The 20,575-nt window shown below is 53.5% G+C and overlaps 7 protein-coding genes across 7 annotated transcripts; 4 read left to right on the top strand and 3 right to left on the bottom strand.

The window, feature by feature from the left end:
• Positions 1-83: 83 nt before the first annotated feature.
• Positions 84-515, top strand: A1O3_10421 (uncharacterized protein; the record flags this gene model as incomplete). Its single annotated transcript, XM_007740511.1, has 1 exon — positions 84-515. One exon carries the CDS (start codon positions 84-86, stop codon positions 513-515), a length of 432 nt encoding a protein of 143 aa, XP_007738701.1.
• Positions 516-955: 440 nt separating this feature from the next.
• A1O3_10420 (uncharacterized protein) lies at positions 956-1,834 on the bottom strand (the record flags this gene model as incomplete). The annotated part of the gene is made up of 1 exon (XM_007740510.1): positions 956-1,834. The coding sequence occupies one exon, from the start codon at positions 1,832-1,834 to the stop codon at positions 956-958; it is 879 nt and encodes a 292-aa protein (XP_007738700.1).
• A 266-nt stretch (positions 1,835-2,100) lies between these two features.
• On the top strand, positions 2,101-3,038 carry A1O3_10419 (ATP synthase subunit 4, mitochondrial; the record flags this gene model as incomplete). The annotated part of the gene is made up of 3 exons (XM_007740509.1): positions 2,101-2,131; positions 2,210-2,667; positions 2,784-3,038. 3 exons carry the CDS (start codon positions 2,101-2,103, stop codon positions 3,036-3,038), a joined length of 744 nt encoding a protein of 247 aa, XP_007738699.1.
• Positions 3,039-3,238: 200 nt separating this feature from the next.
• A1O3_10418 (uncharacterized protein) lies at positions 3,239-7,135 on the bottom strand (the record flags this gene model as incomplete). Its single annotated transcript, XM_007740508.1, has 1 exon — positions 3,239-7,135. One exon carries the CDS (start codon positions 7,133-7,135, stop codon positions 3,239-3,241), a length of 3,897 nt encoding a protein of 1,298 aa, XP_007738698.1.
• Positions 7,136-8,636: 1,501 nt separating this feature from the next.
• A1O3_10417 (protein vts1) lies at positions 8,637-10,535 on the top strand (the record flags this gene model as incomplete). The annotated part of the gene is made up of 2 exons (XM_007740507.1): positions 8,637-10,436; positions 10,491-10,535. The coding sequence occupies 2 exons, from the start codon at positions 8,637-8,639 to the stop codon at positions 10,533-10,535; spliced, it is 1,845 nt and encodes a 614-aa protein (XP_007738697.1).
• Positions 10,536-11,441: 906 nt separating this feature from the next.
• A1O3_10416 (uncharacterized protein) lies at positions 11,442-11,993 on the top strand (the record flags this gene model as incomplete). The annotated part of the gene is made up of 2 exons (XM_007740506.1): positions 11,442-11,516; positions 11,670-11,993. 2 exons carry the CDS (start codon positions 11,442-11,444, stop codon positions 11,991-11,993), a joined length of 399 nt encoding a protein of 132 aa, XP_007738696.1.
• A 1,944-nt stretch (positions 11,994-13,937) lies between these two features.
• A1O3_10415 (uncharacterized protein) lies at positions 13,938-16,688 on the bottom strand (the record flags this gene model as incomplete). The annotated part of the gene is made up of 2 exons (XM_007740505.1): positions 13,938-16,256; positions 16,311-16,688. The coding sequence occupies 2 exons, from the start codon at positions 16,686-16,688 to the stop codon at positions 13,938-13,940; spliced, it is 2,697 nt and encodes an 898-aa protein (XP_007738695.1).
• Between the last annotated feature and the right edge of the window lie 3,887 nt (positions 16,689-20,575).

The following is a 20,575-nucleotide window of genomic DNA, read 5'->3' as shown; positions in this document are numbered from 1 at the left end:
TCGCCGCGCCCGTGACCACGACCTCGCGCGCCAGCCGCTCCGTCACGACCGTCCAAGTCTATATCTCATACTGCCCGGGACCCATGGACAATGCGCTCGCGCGGCTCGGCACGAACTCGACGTACACATCGTACGGGGGCAACAACATGACGGGTGTCGCGAAGTCCCCGGACTCGGACGCAAACTCGCAGTTGGTAGTCCCAGGCACAGACCGGGAGAACGCGCTGTGCAACACGTGCCCGAACAGCGTGGGCATCTGCTGTCCACCGACGGTGGAGTGCGACGGAGACGACGGCAAGTGTCCGCTGTACGCGCTGGAGAACTCGCACAACACGCTCAACGGATACTTGATTGCACAGGTCATGAACAGCTCGGCCCCCGTCGCCGGTAGGAAGAAGGTCCGCGCCCTGCCGAAGCCCAAGAACGACGTGACTAGGGCGAAGGACCAACAGGAGAGGGGGAAGAGCGCGAAGAAGGCCCATCTAGCGAAGAAGGCCCATCGGAGACGGTTTTGATCGGACGGGCTCAGGCCTCTGGACTCCGGACTTTCTTGGGGGCCGGGCGGGTGCGGCTGCGGCTGCGGCTGTTTTCTTCTCTATTTGACATGCTTGACTTTGAAACTCCCTCCAATCTGGTTGAAGTGACCACTGTGTTCTGGACGGAGAACGATTTCGTGACGTTGAAGATTTCTTGCTCGACTAGTAAGGCACCATGCATTCGTTTCATTGCATTCTATTCTATCTCAAGTCCCAGGGCAAGTTTATTATTCCCGACTCTAGGTCGTATCGAGTCTATCGTCCCAAGGTGGCCAACGAAATCCAGACCTGTAAACACCGACCCGCTAGAACGCTTCATCAGGGCTCCCGTTGTACCCGGCCACATATCCATCATGTCTCATATCATGTCATATCCCTATCTAGCCTGGCCTTGTTGAAAGAGGCAATGCTGGAGGTTGTCAACACTCGAAATCCCAGATGTCCAGCAACCTATCCATCCTTTCATGACTTCCAGCATCGTCGTCGCTGGGTTCCTCGGAGAAAATCGTCCGGGGAATCTTGTATTCTACTACCGGCGGCTTTTTGTCTTTCTTTGTCAAGTCGCTCTCCAGTAAGCTGGCATACCCGTGGTCAAGGAAATCCTCGAGGTTGTACTGCTGCTTGGTGAACTGTTCAGAGATGATGCGGGCAATGGATGCCACCGTCGGGTGATAATGTGAACGTAAGGTCTCGAGTTCCCACAGCGAGCTGTCGATGGCGTTGGTGAGTTGCGGGTTCGACTCGGTCGGGTTGAAGGGGTCATTGCCCAGATTGTGTTTGAACTTTGTGTACGGAGGGTAGGGCGGGCGGTGGATCATGAAGGTCGTGGTGGGATATGTCTTGAGCAGGTTGTAGATGAAAGGCACAATGGCCACGATGGCCGAGGGCGGCGCGAACAGACACAACCGAGACAGCCGTTTGATGAAGCTGGCGATCGTCGCGGCGGGGAGATGGTTCTGCGGCGCGAGGAACACATCCAAGTGTCGGAGCACTCGCGACCGGTACTTGCTGTGGAGGAGGTCTTTGTCTAATAGAGCGTACAGGCGGGGGTAGAAGGATGGGTAATCGAGGTTGCGGGAGGTGATGAGATGGAACAGGCCTTGCAGAGCAGGCACCGCGAGGCCCAGGTCGCCCATGTCCAGACTGTCGGTGAAGAAGTCCATCAGGATCTCCGGCCTACGCAGCGTAGAGATGGTAGCGGGCGACTGCAGTTGTTTGAGGAGGTGTTTGCGCTGGGCGACGGTCATGGGCGCCGCGATCAGAGAGGCGTACGAGTCCATGGCCGTGGAGGAAGGCATCTTGAACAGCAGCAGCGCTCAGCAGGTCTGCAGAGTCATACACACTCGTCTTCGTCACCGCATCTGTTGTATCTGCTTCCCCTCGAGTGGGCGACTTTTTTTGTTGCAACTTCTCCATACTAGCACGCACTGATGTCTGCCAAGCACACTAGACCTCTTTTGTCCCTAGCGTTTGAAGCTTCCATCTTCCTCGCTGCATCGGAAGCAAACTGAATGAAGCTCGCCAGTCCACGAGTCTGTCCTGCAACCGTAACTACACGACAATCATGGCGTCCAGACTGGCGAGGAGTGCGGCTGGTAAGCTTCCCCCTTGCAAGACGCCTCGACCGGCGCGAGAGGCAGACTGATAAACTAACCACTGTATCCCTGTTGCAGGAGCCAGCAAACTCCGCCCAACATCCCTCGCAATTCGAAGCCTCCCAGCGCTCACCACACCCTTGACCTCGGTGCGATATGCGTCTAATGTGCCGGCCGAAGACCCCAAGAAGAAGGCGCAATCGATCATCGACGCCCTCCCCGGAAACAGTCTCGCCAGCAAGACGGCGATTTTGTCCGCCGGCGCCGGTGCATCCGTCTGGGCCATCAGCAACGAGCTGTACGTGCTCAACGAGGAATCCGTGGTTGCCTTCTGCCTGCTGTCCGTCTTCTACAGCATTTTCAAATATGGTGGGCCTATGTACAAGGAGTGGGCGGACGGCCAGGTGCAGAAGATCAAGGACATCCTGAACGAGGCGAGAAGCAACCACGCCAATGCCGTCAAGGAACGTATCGAGGACGTCAAGCCCTTGAGCAACGTTGTCGAGATCACCAAGCAGTTGTTTGAGGTTTCAAAGGTACATATCACCGCATCCCCAGAATTTCGGTGCTTCCTGCTGCTGTGTCGAACGCAAGGCGGATGCAAAGAATTCTCGCGTGTGTCGAAATCGAAGGCTGACTCGGACCGCAACAGGAAACTGCCAAACTCGAATCCCAGGCCTTTGAATTGGAGCAGAAGACCGCTTTAGCTGCCGAAGCAAAGACCGTCCTTGACTCGTGGGTCCGTTACGAAGGACAGGTCAAGCAACGCCAGCAGAAGGAGCTGTCCGACAGCATCATCGCCAAGGTCACCAAGGAGCTCGAAAACCCCAAGGTGTTGCAACAGATCCTCCAGCAGAGTGTGGCTGATGTGGAGAAGCTGGTAGTCAGCCCAAGCAAGTCTCAATGAACTCGTGCGGATCAGACTCGGGGAGATGTAGGACAGGGGCCAAAACACTTAGAAAGCTAAGCAGTCAAGAATGAAGACGGTGAATTGGTTCAATGTTGTACATAAAATAGCTCAGAAGCAGTCCAATTGAGCATATCCATTTTCATTATCTGGTGCCCTCACCGTCTTAGTATGAAAACTGTGCCTCCATATGCCAACCATCAAACTACCAGATATTTTTCGGTGATGACTCTGGCCATGGCTGGATTTCCACTCAATGCATACATGGTCTGAATGGCATATGCTGCGTCCATGGTGTAATCCGCATACTTGGCTTCGTCTGCATGCCCTTGAGGAGCGGCGCAGGAAAGCACTTTTGCATATGCTCTCACGGCCAGGTCAGACATGCCCATCATATGCCAACATCTGGCACGATTGAACTCGATCTCCCGTTCGATGAGGGCGTCAGTGTCTGGATCATATTTGGCCTTTGCCCAGTCGCGCCTCGCATCGGCGTATTCTTCGAAAAACGCCCAGCCCTGCAGAAAATACATATGTCGGTTGTCGTTTTGTCGTTTAAGCAGCTCGTGCATGTAGCTGAGAGCAATGCTCAGTAGGACCACGGGATTCTTGGGATCGAGTGAACGTGCGCGGAAGAAGTAGGACAGACCATTGGCAAAGCTTCCGCCAGCGTAGAGAATATGTCCGTAGATGGTGAGGAGCACAACATCCATCTCCTTTGGCGTGATGACCTCCCCGTTCGCGTTGGAAAACAAGTCATCCTCGGCATCCTCCTTCTGAAGCTGGGCGCGGCTGTGCCGCATAAAGTCTGGCACTGGACCGTAACTCTCTGGATTGTAGTCCTGAGGCAGATTCATGTCCAAGGTCATGACCTGCCGGAACATGAATTTCTGCGATGGCCCGGTCCGGAAGGCTGCATTAGCCATCTGAACATCCTTTCCCCCTTTTTCATGAGCGTGGGGATAGAAAAGATTCAGCCCGGCGAAAAGTCGATATGCATCCGTACAGAACCGGAATTTGCGCATAAACCACCGCAGAGCAACATTGAACAAGGTGTGTGCATCACGAAGGGCGAGGGCACAGGTGAAGTAGGTAATATAGATCTGAAGGACCGCCTGGGGATCATGGTGCCAGACTGCACAATCAAGAGCCGCTGTGATTATAGTGTAGCATCGATGTTGGGATCCGGGTTCCGTAGAGTTGGCCAGGAGCAAAGCATATTCGAGAAATATGTCCAGCCAATCTGAGAAAGAAATCTCGCGGTACTCGGTCGGAACGGACGACTCGACAGACGGAAGGGGGAAGTCCTGGTCGGTGCTACCTTCATGTTGAACCTGCCCTAGATCCTTCTCCCACTTCTTGCGGGAGTTGGCAGTGCGAGATTCACGATCGTATCCCGTGAAAGCCACGTGTCGTTCGGCAGGGTAGAAAACTCGGTTACTCCGGAAATCAGTGGTGAGAGACTCGGCACAATCCATCCAAGTATTGCGTGCGATTTCGTCGCCTTCCCTCATAGCCTCTGTGCTGGCGACCAGGTCCCTGTAGAGTCGATTGATGTTCTCAGTTCTGTGGGCCTCCTTATCTTCTGCTGTCATGCGTTTGGGTTTGGGACCCGGCTTGGACCTGGTTTGCAGGGTCTGACGTTCCTTCTTTCGAGCGCCTTTAGGATCCTTGTCTGTGTCCGCCGCCTGTACGGTCTCGTCCTCCTGTCCTTGTACATCCGTTTGTGCCCCTTTCTTTTGCTCCTTCCGTGCTTCCTTCTGCTTCTTTGACTGTTTCCTTCGCGTCCCTTCAAGGCGCGCCTCAATCCTGGTGACCGGCGCACCGCCACTAGAAGGGCCCGGGAGCTTATAGGCCTGTTTGAGCGCCCTTTCCGCCTCCTCTCGAGCAATACGTTGATCCTTGCGCTCGTATTTTCGCCGTTCGGTTTTGCGGATCGAGTTATCGGCAAGACGGACCGCTTCTCGGGCGTTTTCCATCGCATTTTCCTTTTCTCCCAGGTCGGCGTACAGCTTCGACAACTGAGTTCTGGCTTCAATACAGTTTTCGTCAGCTGCTTTGGCTTCCTCGTAGCATTCGATAGCTTGCATCTTATTGCCACAGATGTAGGAGTTAGAAGCAACGCCCAACCAGAAATCCACGTCAGAGTAGGCGTTGAGATCTTTCAAAGCTTCGAAGTATCTGAGTGCTTGATTATGTTCTTTAGCCTCGTTCAGCGCCTGAGCGGCTTCCAAGAACAAATCCGGATACTCGTAGACGTTCGCGTCCTCATCTCTGGCTTCCGGTTCCAGCCACTCAAAGTGTGCTAAAGCTTCTTCCAGCATATCTTGACCTTGCCTCAGGCGGAAGACACCAAGTCGGACTCGAAGCTCCAATGGTAGTCCGGAGCCGTAGGCATCGGGCGGATGTTTGCCAGGAACGAATTGATCAACAATGGTTCTTCGTGGGTCGTCTTCAGAGTCCCATTCCCTGTCATCGTCCGAGTATTCGTCCCAGTAGGTCTCATCATCTCGCCCGAGCAGCCATCGAGACAGTCGTTTCAGAGTGCTGATAGCATTTGACAAGGCCACATCGGGAGGCTCTTCCTGAGCGAGGAGCTGAGCGTAGACCAGAACGTCAGCCCAAGTGAAGGACTCTTCATCCTGCAAACCCGTTTCCCGGTAGTACGAGAGTGCCTCTTCGTACAATGATTTAGCTCTGTCAAGATCTCGAGTGTCGATGCAAACTTCGGCGATCTGCCTCAAGACATTAGAGTTGCGTGGCATATGTTCCCGGATGAATTCTAGATCCTTCATTGCTTTGGTGTAGTTCCCAAGCTCTCTTTGTACAGCAGCGCGCTGGAGACGGGCGTCAAAGTCCTTGCCGTCGTTGTGTATGATCCGGGCATAGCAGTAACTCGCTTGCTGTAAGGCAGTCTGGCGATCTCCTGTGGAGCGTTGTACGCATGCGCTCGCCACCTGATGCCACACTTCAGCATCTCTTGGAGCACTGTGAGCACCACTGAAGAGAGCGGCGATTGCTTTTTCGTTTTCATCCTTGGCGAAATATATCTCGGAGAGAAGAGCATGGGCGGCGTAGATCTCGGGATTGACTGCAATGGCCTGCAATATTAGTTCAAGCGCCTTGTCGGTATCTTGGTCGTCAATGAAGGCATTCATGGCCTTTTTATGAAGTTCAGTGAATTCCACACCGGGTTCAACGGCCTTTCGGGGACCAATCTTCAGGCCTTTACTCCAGCCGCCACGAGTGCCTGGACCCTTCTTACGTCGTTTTGTAGTAGGCTTTTCAGCCCCAGACAGCGTTGCCGCAGCGCGTTTCCGAGACCTGCCGCTGGTGGAGGCAGCGTCTTCTGGCGCGTCTGGCGGGCGCTCAGGGTCTTCAGCGTCGTCCATGGATAGTTCATCTTCGCCAGCAGAAGCCTCCACGTCTTGCTGGCGAGTACGGGCCGTAGCGTTGGCCTTGAGGACACGTCGACTTTCTTGCTGGATATGAAGTTGATCCAGCTTCTCCGGAGGAAAATGTACGGGGTCCGAGTGTCCGTCTAATGGTTGTGTCGGTGGTAATTGGTTCAACTGCGCATCGGCCTGCTGTCCACGTGGAAGCTGACTGAATCTCTCGGAATGGTAAGGAGAGTAGTTGAACTGCACATCCGGTCCTGGTGGAGGAGGCAGGAATGGACCCACAGGAGCACCCGGAGCAGCATATTGATGTTGAGGTCGGATTTCCTGAGGATATTGTCCATTGTTTTGCAGAGGCGTCAGGAGTGCTGGCGGTGGAGGATATGCATGGTAATATGGGCCTCCTGGTTGTGGTGCTGGCTGGGCAGGAAAGAGATGATACTGTGGCCCTCTTGGTTGTGGTGTTGGCTGGGCAGGAAAGACATGATACTGTGGCCCTCCTGGTTGCGCTGACGCTTCCGCAGGAATCGTAGAAACAGAATTCGGTACGTAACCTTCAAAGACAGGAAAGCGATCAGGTGGCACAGGTGGGAGATGGGCCATCCAAGGATAAGATGGCGCCCTGAACATGGGGTCATTGTGTGCGGCGAATGGTGAGTCGAAGGGTTTCTGTTTCTGTTCCTCATTCTGGTCACTCATGTTGAGCGATTGTCTGGGTCTCTAGTAGTCGCATGGTAGTGGTTTGTTGACAAGAGGACTGTCCTGATGCTTTGATGCAGCATATCATCGAGGGTACTCTTTCAGCCAGACTCTTCAGCCCACTCAAGGCAACGATGCCAACATGGTCGTGCAGGACGTCGACAGGAGTGAACGATGTAGACTCTGCAGCTGGGGTCTGAATTCATAGGCCAGTAAGAACAGCGGTTGGGAAGCCTTAGGACCGCCGCGAACGCCACAGTGAAGCGGAGGAGGACAAGCGAATTAAAGAACAGCAACAGCAACAGCGGGAGGAAGAGGCGTCGATGGATGCGATGATGGATACGATGATGGATACGAGACGAGACGTCGAACTTGACTGGGGTGCGACATACGGCGCCCAGGCTACCGCTTGATTTTATTAGGCGGCTTGGCTGCGATGTGACAGTTACTACCAGTAAAGTGTAATCAGCACAGAGGATGGTAGGTACTGGAATGGTGCTGCTCTGTACATACTATCTAGAACGCAGGTATCATGAAGACGGGACCTAGGTACATATACGGAGTACGCAGTACTAAGAATTGATACCAGCGCCTACTCTGCCTTATAGTAACAAGGCCAGATGATAATGTTGGTAGGGTATTGTAGCTATAGCCTACCTGGCTGAGGTAGTCGGCATATATACCAAACATCTCCCTAGTTCAGACCTCCCGCTATGTATCGTATAGGCACCTATAGGTAATCTATCAGACGTTAAGTATCAACACCAGTGCCTAAGGTACCTATTACCTAAGCTATCTCAGTGTCCCTAAGCACCTATAAGGATAGGTACAATACGTACTATAGGTACCTAGGGAAATGGCAAAAGGCCATGTTTCAGCTCCTGTCACCCAGCCGAGCAGGATTTAGGCGACCCTTCTTACCTAAATGATTAGTGCCCGTCGTATTATTAGGTACCTAGTACGTATGTATTGTGGCCTCCAGCTTGCTTCAGCTGCCCGCGAACTTTTTCCATCATTATTTCTCCCACCAAGTCCAATTTCCACCTGTCTCTGTCCCTGTCTCTTGTCTTTCGGTTCTGTCCCCTGCTTCATCTCACCGGCTGTCTGAAAATTCGGCTTTTCCTGTTCACGCCTATAGCGTGTGGCAGCGTCTCCTAATTCCTATCTGGGCCTCGTAGGTGTCTGAGACATCTAACGAACCCGACCTCTCTCCGCTTACTATCGCTGCTTCGCCGCCTCTACTACACACGAACCGCCGCCTCAACCTTCTTTTCTCTTGCCACTGCTTTTGGACTGGCTCCAATCCGCGCTGACGAACGCCGCATCTTCTGTCCACGATTCAATACGCCTCCATGATTTGCTAGATCAGTCTGTGTGACCAGCCGACCTCCCGAACCACTCGCGTCTTCAGCTTCGGTCCTCGACCCGGTGTGTGCTGCCACCCTCTTAGACTCCTCGTCCTACCTTGCCATCGAGGCTGCCTATAAAAACAGTCGTCGTCATGGCCAGCAACATCATCGGCAACAGAAACAGCACTCCAGAGGCTTCGAAAACCTCACTTCGTCCTCCCAGTTCGCGGACAATCGGTACTTCTGGCACACATACGCAAACTGTTCGTTCCTCCGCCGACATGTCGTTCGCTTCTCCCCTTTCAGCGCGTTCCATCCGTCCGGCCTCGGAGGTCCTCTATAACCAACAGTCTCAGCATGGCAGCTTGGATGATTCTAGCAGGCTGGGTGAGCAATGGATTCAAGACATCGAGCAATACGAAACCATGTTGGAAGAGATGGCTGCCGCGACACTAGATCAAGATTTCAAGGACGAGTTGAGCGCCATCGAACAGTGGTTCCGGGTTTTGAGTGAGGCTGAGCGAACTGCGGCCACCTACGCCCTCATCCAACAGACCACACAAATGCAGCAACGATTCTTTGCGCAGGTCCTCAATCAGATGTCCAAGAGTCATCCGATCTCCGGCGTTCTGTCGCCCGCCAACTTTGGGGAGAAGGATGCCATGTCGAGCCGCTTGAACGATGCAATGTCGAAGCTGAATGTCGAAGACCGTAGAACATCGCTCGGCCGTCCTCCACTGTCTCCTGCCGGGAACAAACGGAATTCAGGCTTGGACCAATCGACCATTCATGCCATGTTCCCGGATGCTGTGGCGGCCATACAACAACAAAAGGCCGAATATGCCCAGCAAACTGGCAACCCCCCTCCATCCAACAGAAACAGCACTGTCATTGGAGATCGTAGCTCGCTCGTTGCGCCTACCATATCTGCTCCGAGGGAGTCCAAGACCGATGCCATGAGCTGGCGTCAAGGTGGGGAGAATCAACAGCCTCCCATTTCCAGACCCAAATCATCATCCGGTCAGCAACAGCAGCACCAACAGCCCATGGGACACTTCACTCAACCTCAATCGTCTGGTGGTCTTCGATCTCCCCGACCGCTCGGTGGACAGTCTAGCAACATCCAGAGCACGACTCTGACTGCGCCAGATCCCGTGGGCAGTGACATGCCTCTCCTGTCGCCGTACAATGTGGGAAATCAGAGTTGGGCCTCGATGAGTAACACTCCGATGGTCCCCAACTTTAGTCAAGCTGCGACTCACAGTGATATGGTGGCCAATGCTACTGCGATGAAACTTGCGGCTCTCTCCACCGTGACCAATCGCATTGCTTTGGACGATGCTAAGAAGTATCGACGCGCCCGATCCAATGAACCACAACCTCACACGCAGCCAACATTGACACCTGGTGTCACGGCATCGGGTATTCCTGGAATCAACACAATTATGGTGAATGATCACGGCCAGATTCTGAACGTGCAACAAGTGGCCGCCATTCAAGCCCAGCAAATTGCTGCTGCGCAAGGCCGACGTTCCCGGCCAAACTCACCAGGCATTCCTCTACAGACCCCTCTAGGCCAGTCCAATTTTGCATCTCCTCAGCACAATGGCTTCTTGGCTGCATACGAGGGTGCCCCGATCATGATGGGAGCGGGAATGGCAGGACTCATTCCTCAGATAGGACCCTTGGGCAGCGAAGGCTATCTGTCAGATCATTCGGAAATTGCTCGTGGCCGTTCTCCTCGTGGCCGGCGTGGTAGCTCCAAGCCTCCGGAAGACCCGACCGACCCCAGCTTGCTCCAGGATATTCCGGCATGGCTACGATCTTTGAGATTGCACAAATACACGGACAATCTGAAAGACTTGAAATGGGACGATTTGGTCCAGCTAGATGAGAGGGGACTGGAGGCTCGTGGAGTGAATGCTCTGGGTGCCCGAAACAAGATGCTCAAGGTTTGTCTTTGTCCGTGACCATGATAAACTCAGACAATTGCTGATGAATTTCAGGTTTTCGAACAAGTCAGAGAAGCTCAAGCCGAGGGCAAGCTTTGAATCATGTGCAACAGACGTCTACAGCAAGATGTTTGCTCAAAGATACGAAAGTCCATGGGCCACTCGTCATTCCTGTGAATATTTCGGGTGCGTGCACGGGAGCAGTTTGAGTAGACTGATGAGTTACGACGGAGCCCTTTGCCCTTGAAAAAAAAGTGAAGTATTAGGGTCTTGGTTCGTTACCACGAGACACTCTTTCGACCATGTTCTGCTTCAAAGCTGGCACTGTAGCAGAAAACGCAACTCACAACTCAGCACCACGCAAACTTTTCTACAACAACTAGGGAAGTTCATCTAGTGAGACTAACGGCCTTCGAGATCTCCTCTAATTGTCATTGACCGAGCGAGTTTACGTGGATGGATGGATGACCTCGACGGTTTATTTAGCACGACGAGATATTCAACATACGATTTTTCCATGTGAAAAGGAGGCCAAGGTGCATTTGCACTCGAAGTCCTCGTGTAGTCCTCGTAGTAGCGTGCCGATGTACAAGACGACTGACCAGCAATGTTCACCTAGTAGTGCACCTCTGTAATAAGAGACATCGACTGAGCAAGGCTGAAGTGGATACATGGCTGCGCGTTATCCGTGCACCCTGACAGTATGTAGGTACTAATGATAGTACGGAGCAGCAAGTAGTAAGCTACTGCCAAGTCTCCAGTTGAGAGCATCCGACTTCTGACTTGGACCACGACTTCAACTTGCTAATTGTACGGATTACTTGACCAAGGTGAACAACATACAACATCCCGTGCGAGGTCGAGGGATATCGAACTTCATCACCAGCAACACCGCTTTCTTTCTTCTCACGCCTGTCTCTGGCGCCGATAAGTGTCAGGTCAGCGCCTGGGTTCATTCCGAACTTTGAACACCGTCTACCGGCTCCGTCTACCGTCGTCCCCGCCATGGCTCCGTCGCCCTACGAGCTCTCGCTGCTCCTCAACCCTCTCGTTCCCGACTCATTAACGCACAACACTCGAGTATGTCATGGCCCTCTTTCGTGTCGCTGCTAAATTTCTTCCTCCTTCGCCGAAGCCTGTGTTCTTGTTTGGCGTCCGTCCATGCTTAGTTCCTACTATTCGTGGACCGAGGCAAGGGAACGATGATGGATGCTAATGTTTAATTCTGGACAGACTCTCTCCAACATCCGATCCATCTCCGGCCTCCTCCTCGGGATCGCGGCCGGAATCCTGGGGCTCGAATCGCTCTGGGGGTTCGCGTTCTACCTTGTCTCCAACATGCTGATCTCGGCGCTGTTCTATTTCTTCCTGGTGGGCGCAAAGCCGCAGAAATACTTTGCCGGGACGGCTGGGACCCGAGGATTGAATGAGAAAGGGCCGGGGCGCAATCAAGGCAGCGGCGCCTGGAGAGAGATTTGGCTCGGTGGAGGCTTGTTCACAGAGGCGTTGAGCGGCTTTGTTCTGGGATGGGCCGGAGTTGGTGGTGTGATTCGATAAAAGAAGGCAAGGAGAAAAGCAAAGCCAAAGGAACAGAAGGGACAGAAGGAACAAAGGCACCATATGGAGCAGAGATTCGCCCTATGACGCGTGGTTGAAGAAACACATCTGAGATCAGTCCTCCGACTCGGAATACAAGACTCTGGTCCATTGACGACCCGGTCGCGGTCAGGACCCGGTTTCCCAGTCTTCAGATTCCACACGGTGTTGGTGTCTCTGACGGCTTAGGCCGGCTCGAGCCATCAGTCCATAGGCACCAGTGGATACACGATGCCGGATGTAGCGACCAGCTTGTGTTCTCATTCCGCCCGCCGCCCGCTACACCCACTCCCACACCAGCACCAACACCGTTGTCCAGATCATGTTGAGTTTTGAGTCGTGAGCATGATGGTCGAAGTCGTTTTTCGGGTCTTCCAGCGAGGTTACGCGGTAGAATCATTGATATCTGATGTCCGGCACCTTGACTGAGATGGTGCGATCAACCGGGGTGAAGGGGGCGGATGAATATTGGATTGACCTTGGCCATTCACTCACTGCCTTGGTCAACGTCCCGAAACCAGGAGATCTGTACTCGTATAGGTAGGTAGACATGTACTGGATGATACAGAATATAGGTATAGGTATCCGTATGAAGTAAAGCAATCTCACAGCCCTGAGGAGTATTATTGTAAAGCCATAACTTCAAATCCACCACGGCGACGACTACCTACTCTATCCCAGACAGAGAGCAGAGAGGCCATAGGCCGACGTTGTTGTAGCCTCTGGCTCTACTCCAAGCAGTGTGCAGTGTGGTTGAAGCTGCTGTTACTGATGTCGCGAACAATACTCCGTACTGTTGATGATAGTTTGATGGCTGCTTCATCTGGCGTCAAGGTCACTCAGGACCCAGGAAAGGCAAAAGGGATACCAAGTCTATGTGTATATCTATAGGATTTGGCAGTGCAGTGCAGTTGCCCGGCAGTCAATGCCATTGCTCATCGCACAGCAAAGCCATCCCATCCCATACCACACCATACCATCCTATCCTCATAACCCTAACCCTAACCCTAACCCAATGGACATGGACATAGTAGCTACCTGAGGGATGGGCTTGACCACCCCACTGTACTTTTCTCTCTCTTGGATTTCCGGCCCCGGCGGCGGTGGATTCCAAGCTGCTCCCTCGACTTCCAATTTTCAAGGTTCAAGGACTGTAAGATAGTAACACTGGCATACAAGAACTAATTAAATAAATAAAACAGGGAGAATCCGAATCCCGCCGGTAGCTAATGGACGGGTTGTCGAAGCTGGACGGAGTACGGAGTACGGATCCTGGACTAATAAATAATAAATTCGGCGTTTGACCGTTCGCAACCCCTCCGCTCCGCTCATGTACGGAGTACAATTGTGCTGTGCTCCCTTGACCTTGACCTTAACCTTGATCAAATTACTCCATGTTCCTCCATATACTGTAATATTGAGAACAACGCGAACGGGCATGAGCTTGGATTAGGTAGGTAGGTATCATGGCGAACCTTGGCCTCGCTGCACCAAATTAATAACCCAAATCCAAATCCCCATCCCGAAGACAATCCCAATCACAATCCCAATGACAATTACCAAGGTTGCTGTAGGCACTAGTAGTATACATCGGTCATCACCTGCAGACAAAAAGAAATGCTGTATGGCCCATTCCACAGCTGTGATTACCTCCCGTGAAACACATGAAGCATAACTCATGCTCTCACAAACAAGTTGGTTCCCATCCCGTCCCGCTCCATTTTCCGGGCCCAGCCATCGATGAATCCACCGTCCTTCCGGCCAACGTCCCCCAAGGTTTTGGCTTGGGACGCTTCCAATCCTTCTTGATGTCACCAGGACTCTGTCAAATTGACCGCAACGCCACCAACATTGTGAATCCCACAAGTCTCCTGCAGAGTCAAGACACACGGAAGGATCCATCTCCTACACCCTCCCTCGTCGAAGTACTCGCACATTGAACGATCGTCGTGTTTCGGGTTTGCCAACTTCCCTTTCCTCTTTGACCTCTTTATTGTCTTTACCCTCCTCAGTGATCATCGACGTCCTCGTTTCCTTGGCAGGGCCAGCATCGCCATCAACATCTACCGATCGCCTTGTCGTACTTAATCGCCGGCTGAGCCGTCTCCCACTGCTAGGTGTTGTGGCCGGAATAGTCTTGGTTGTCATGCTGGGTGACGGAGGAGCCTTTTTCTTGAGTGTTGCATCTTGTTCTCTCGCGTCGCCATCAACAACAATGGTTTCGATATGATCTGGAGCATCTTCTGCTCGTGCTGGTCCTGTAGACTCTGGCTTTTCGTCGCGTTTTGGTTCTTCCGTCGCCTCGCTTTCGGGCCGCCCGTTGACCTTGGCGTTCTCGTCTCCTTTCACATTCTGCTCTACCGTCCCACTCATGTGTACATCCTGGTGCTTGTCTTGCTGTTGAGGAACGTCCTGCGTGGGCTCGGAGCCAGTGTCGCCAGTTTGTGGTTTCTCATGTCTGGGCCCAACCTCGACATCTTTTGCGGATGATTCTGCCGAAGGCAACAGTACTGGTGGAGCTGCCGGAGGACTTGTCGTGCGAGAAGCTGGCTTACTTCCATCGCTCACCGCCTTGGGGGGACCATCTACTGTAGATGTGGCGGAAGACTCCACCTGGTGCGGCTCCACCTTGGTCGTAGGCGGTTGCGCAGTTTGCGATTGACCATTCAAAGCTGCAACTTTGGCAGGAGCTGGGTCATCTTTCCCTTGCGTCTCACTCATGCCGAAATCGCCTTGGAGCTTTTTCGGTTCAGGTTCAAATTTTCGTGGAGTCATGTACGAATTCAGCCAGTTCGTAGACGGAACGAATGGTACGGGAGCATTCGGTTGCACTGGAGCTGCGGAAGTTTTTGCTGCATCATCAGCCGGTGTTTCATTCTTCGGTGTACCGTTGGATAGCGTCGTTGTAGGACTCGTCTTGTTCCCCTCGGGCGCAGGCGGACTGTCAAGTGTTGGCGTTGGGCTGGGTCCGTAACCGACAGATCGGGTTTCAGGATCAATAACATTCGATCCTGGGGCACGATCTCCAGTATATCCTGGGGATCCTGACGCCTCCAAGGTCTTGATTTTAATCTTGTGATTCTTCGGATCAGCCATAGTGCCGGCGCTACCTCTTCCGTGGGTGCGTTCATATTCTTCGATCTCCTTGACGGGAATTCCATATTTTTCCAATGCCTTGTCGAGGCTGCCGATGGTTCCTTTGGGTTGAACGTGATTCTTCACAATGTGACATTGCAAACCATGCACCGTTCGCCAGTCAATGCGTGAACATCCGTCATGATTGCACCGAAGATACATTTCGACGGCGGGACCTGTTGGGTTGTCCTTTGTCCCTCCAACGCCGTAGGATGTCCAAATGCCGCGGTTCAAACTGTCCACTCGCTCACAATGGTGATGTCTGTTCGCAAAAGCCTCGGACATCTGGTATGGGTGAGTTGTGGAAGGAGTACGTTTGTTCGGGCCAGTTGCAGGGGCTGAACCACCGGGGGGGACAGCGTACGAATGGAAGCGAGTGCTCTCCATGCCTCCATTGAGAACCTGATGAGTGGGTGTTTTGTTCGCTTCCGAGACTACCGACTGCCTCGGCAAGCCAATTGCAGGAAGAGGTGATGTCGAAGTCGTTCTTGGGTTGATGGTGGCAAACCCGGACGTGGGCTGGGTATTGACTGAGGCAAACCCCCCAGTGCTGGTGGTAGGCGGTGGTCGTGTGTCGTAACTCGACGAAATTTGGCGCGGTGGATTCGTAGCTGCCGCCGGGGTGGCTGGGGATGGAGCAGTTGGGCCGGGTCTCGCAAGGGGCGAAGCCGGTCGCCCCAAGTGACTGAGATGTGATCGTTCAGTCGAGGTCTGAGAAGGATTGGCCAGACCGTTGGCAGGTGTGGTAGAAGATGCGGTATTTGGCGTGGTGGGATACGATGAGGTGTGGTGATATGGCCGGGCGTACGCGGAGCTCGAGTCTCGAAAGAAAGAATAGGTAGACGCGCTGAAAGTACTCTTTGAAGGGGCGGCGAGATTGGACTGCGGCGAAGGCCGAGAATGAGCTGGATTGACGGAATCTGGATGGCCCGGAGGACCGACTTGATGACGTTTGGTTGGTGGTGGAAGGGTCGAGAGGGTCGAGCCCGACGGAGACATAGACATGGAGGAGATCTTTGCAGGGCCCGGTTTAGGGGAATCCTCCGGGGGTAGTCCTCGTTTGAGCCTCTTCAGTCGTCGACGAAGGCTCTATTGCGCGTTAGTATGAGGAACGGGGGAGATGAATGACCACACGGGACATACGGTCTCTTCCTCCTCCAACTCCTGGTCAAAGAACTGAGAAAAGGCAGCATCTTCTCGCCCGCGTCGAGCTTGGATTCGGGTATCTCGACGTTGACGAGCGTCCAGGATAGCCGACCACTTCTTATCTTGGATCTCACGCTTGCGACGGATTTTCTCGTCCTTGCGTGCGCGCTTGGCTTTGAGTAGATCATACTTCTTGATGTTGTGCTCTTCGACGCGTTGCAACTCGTCCAGACGAGCCTGGACGGCATCGGAGGATTCCAAGGCATGTTTGGATGGAGGTGGCGGGAGCGGAATTGGTGCGGTCAGTGGACTCGCAAACCTGTATTCGTCCCCTCCGCCGACTGAGACATCACTATCTGAGGATTCGGGTTCCATGGATTCAGGACCAGCCGTGGAGACTGCACGCTGGCCCTGCCGGTGGAAATCCCGCGGAGAGGGCTGATAAGAAGACTCCCATGACGAACGAGGGCGCTAAGACGACATGATTAGTGACGAGACCATATGGCACACGAGCAAGCCAAGGTTTGACGGCTGGAGTAAGCGAGAGGGTGACGAGATTGGATGAGAGGGGGGCGGGAAGAGGGGCATGTCAAAGCGATGGTGGCTCAAAAGGTCGACGTTCGCGGGAGGGAGGATGAGAAGATGTTGATGCCATCTGCTTTGTTGATCGATCCTGACGCTGTCGCATTCCGAGCGGGTGGATTTGATAACGGGAATTGTAGTGTGGAGTTTGGACGAGATAGTAGTAGTAGTCCGCAGAGCCAGGTGCCAGGTCCAGAAGGAGGGGTGTAATCAATAGTGCCCAGTGCGCGGGAGGAGTAGAGCCACGACATTGCTAGCGCTGAGCTGTTCGTATGGTTGACAGGTGGAGGGGTGGGTGAGTGGGTTGATGGAAGATCGTGAGTTTGGGTGCGCAGTCTGTAGCGCAGGTGTACGGCGTGCTGTACAGTGTACACTCAGACACTGTAAAGGAATAGACCGGCCGTGCCAAGATACCGAGGTTGGTAGTTCGTGCTACTGCCAGTGGTCACTGGTGGTAGTAAAACTGTGGAGGCCTAAGCCAGGCGCTTGCCCCCAACCAACTTTGGCCGGTGTGGCTAAGGCAGCCTAAGATCGAACACATGGACAAGCGAGCACTCGTCGTGAGGGCCAGGGTCGGTCTAGCTTGGTGAGTGCCCAGTGCCCAGTGTCCAGTGCCCAGTGCCCAGTCGCCACGGCCGCAAGTTGCAGAGGCTGTGGAAGCGGTGACTGATGCCTATGGCCACGGTGCCGGTGCCGGTGCGGCGTGGTGGTGTGATGCAGCGCAGCGCAGCGCGAGGGATCGATCGGTTTTGGAGTTGGTCGACCATGGATGGAATTGCTCTCGGCTCGCTTCAAGCCCCTCCTCCCACGACATACAACATGCGAGAATGGATCGATCGGCAGATCACGGAGAAGAAGGACAAGGACAAGGAGAAGGAGATCTGATACACGTACCTCCGAAGACAGGTCAGACGCCTTACGCGAGTGGGACGGCGCACGCGAATACATGTTTGTGGGAGAGCAGAGGTCAAATGTAAACGGCCGACTTCCTCTCCCTCTTCCTCTTCCTCCTGTCGTGGCGCCGGCACACCGAGGGCAGGGAAGGATAGGAGATTGAGACTGATGTATTACGGCAAGGTTAAGCGTAATTGTAAAGGCGCATGGAGGCAGAAGATAGATCGAGGACAGCCGGTGAGTCCAGGTTGGCGATATCGATGCGGGCGCACAGCTGAGGTGGAAAAAGAGTAGGCGGCAGGATGTGCGCACCAATAAGCATATGTAAGAAGCAGGAGCAAGAAAGAAGAGAAAGATGGGGAAAGGGGAGCGAGAGACGATGTTGTATGCGCACGGCACCTGGAGGTACGCGAGTCTCGAGGTATGGAATGGGGAAGAACCGAAGTTAAAAGTCCAAAAAGGCGAAGGGAAGCGTGAGAGGAGGTGGAAGAGACTATCTAGGTTACGACAGCCGTGCAGTGGTGGTGATGGACGATAAAAAAACAACGGCGGCAGAGTAGTAGTGATGTGTACCTAATAGGTACGGAGCAGGTAGCTAAGGCAGATCACGATCAAAAGGGTAAACGCTTTAGGGAGGCTGCGGGCTAGTGCGAAGCCACAGCAGGTCAGTCCAGGGAGGGATCCTAAGGAACGATAGAGTTAAGGGGACGGAGGTTGAGTGAATAATGCTAATGGAATGGTGACGGCCGAAGCTGAGTGCTGATTGCTGATTGCTGATTGCTGATTACTTTGCTGGTGGCTGATGGCTGATGGCTGACGCTGGATGATGAACAAGGGTCGACGAATGGTGGAAGCGGCTTCTCGCTTGATGGTGGCACCGGCGCGGAAAGGCAACGAGGGCTGGATCCAATGGTGAATACGGAGCGCTGGGGACATAACACACCCCTACCAGGTAAGATTACGGTATCTTGGGTACTACGTACACTGAGGTACCTGTTAGCTACTCCCGTCGTCGGACACTGGCAGAGGACGCGTGCATATTATATTGTGTACTCCGTATTGCCACCTGCACAGGTGCTTGTACTATGTACTACCAGTTTGTACCTACGGATACTACCTAAAGGAATAATGTCTCCTCTGGACGGCAAAAGAAAGCAGCGCCTCTCGGACTCTGGGGCCAGAAGCATACCGAGTACTCCGTACCCAGTAGTAGTACCCCAAGGTACCTACCGATGCACTATAGGTACCTGGTTGGGATCCGTACATATGGGTAGGTCCTGTATCCGTCTGGTGGACCATCAGCAGGTACGGAGTACATGACTGAGCTGACTACCTTACCTATACATGTACCTAGTAGTGACCGTGCCGAGAGTACACGCGCGGCTGGGGTGGGGAGGAAGTGTTACGTAGCAGGTACCTGTACTCCGTACGGAGGACTGTATCTAAAGAGTATCCGTATCCGGACTCCGTACCTAACAGAGATTTGTCTAAGCAGCTGCCCGGACACTGCAAGATGAGAGTGGATCACCACGCCTAAATACAGCAGCATCACTGCACCTAGGTGCTAGTAGTAACTACCTAGGCAGTAAGGAAGAGGTGCCTGGGCCACGGCGTACCACCTACCTACCTGGTAAGGGACTCCGTACTCCGTACTCTGGGCCACGATAGGCGCGCCGCTAAATGATCACATATGGCTTTGAGGTATTCGGGCACTAACAAATGTCGTCCAGAATACAGGATGCAGAGGCCTAACTAGGTTAGGTACTTATACGAGGACCGATTCCTTCTCCTGCTAGTAGTAGTACTGCCTCTAAGTCATGTCAGTACTTACTAGGTACTAGGTAGTAGGTACATGTAGGTAGGTAGATGCCTGGTACACTGCCAAGCTGCTCTATTGGTGTAATCTCGGCAACTTGAATGCATTGATAATCGATAATCCAAAATACAAGATATGCCATCACCCTTTGTCTCAGGACTGCTCTGTATAGTGTAGTAGTGTACCCTGTATACATGCCAGTGTACGGATCCTCCTACGACTTGGCCACTGCTTCCCGCCGGATCGGGTGGCCAATTCCCGAGACAAGAAAATTCCTGATCACGAATTCCAGATCCAGATCCAGCTGCTGCTCCTGCTCCTGCTTCAGCCGGGAGGTATACGAAACGAAACGTCCTGAGAACTTGAATGCAACCACTAGAACCCTCAACCCCTATTCTTCTCGCGCCCAGCCCATCCCTAGTCTGCCAAACCAAAGCACGAACTGATACGAGAACTCCCTGATCGAAGAGCTCCCGACCAATCGCACCGCCGGCTGCCTGCTGGGGAGGTATTGCTTTTTCTTGACGCCTCTCTTCTCTCCGCTCTCCGTCGCCACTATGATTTAACTGCCGGGCATTTCCCTCCCACTATTCGCATAGAGTGGTGTTATGTCGTATCCATCTCTACTCCGTAGTGCTCATCTGCTCTCTACCTACCTCCTGCCTGTGCCTACTACCTACCTACTACCTAGATACCCAAGGCTCCACATTGCACAAGGGCCCGGAGTTCATGGCAGATTATAGCTTCCGCATCCGGGGACTACGTAACATTTGGAACCCAGCGTCCCGGCTAGCCCGACTTTCCACTATCTATAGGTAATTCTTTTATCTAGCTGACGCTTACACCCATTCTAGACCTATACCTGTATCTTGACCCGGCTCAGGAGGCCTTCTGATTGGTGTCTCGCTACCTTACTACCTCACCTGTCTCCTCCGCGGCTGCCAGACCCTCCTCGACACTAGAAAAGCCT

Source organism: Capronia epimyces (genome assembly GCF_000585565.1).
Source record: "Capronia epimyces CBS 606.96 chromosome Unknown aczIQ-supercont1.11, whole genome shotgun sequence".
NCBI lineage: Eukaryota > Fungi > Ascomycota > Eurotiomycetes > Chaetothyriales > Herpotrichiellaceae > Capronia > Capronia epimyces.
Note: the sequence above shows the minus strand (reverse complement) of the source record. Positions and strands in the feature narration are given on the sequence as shown.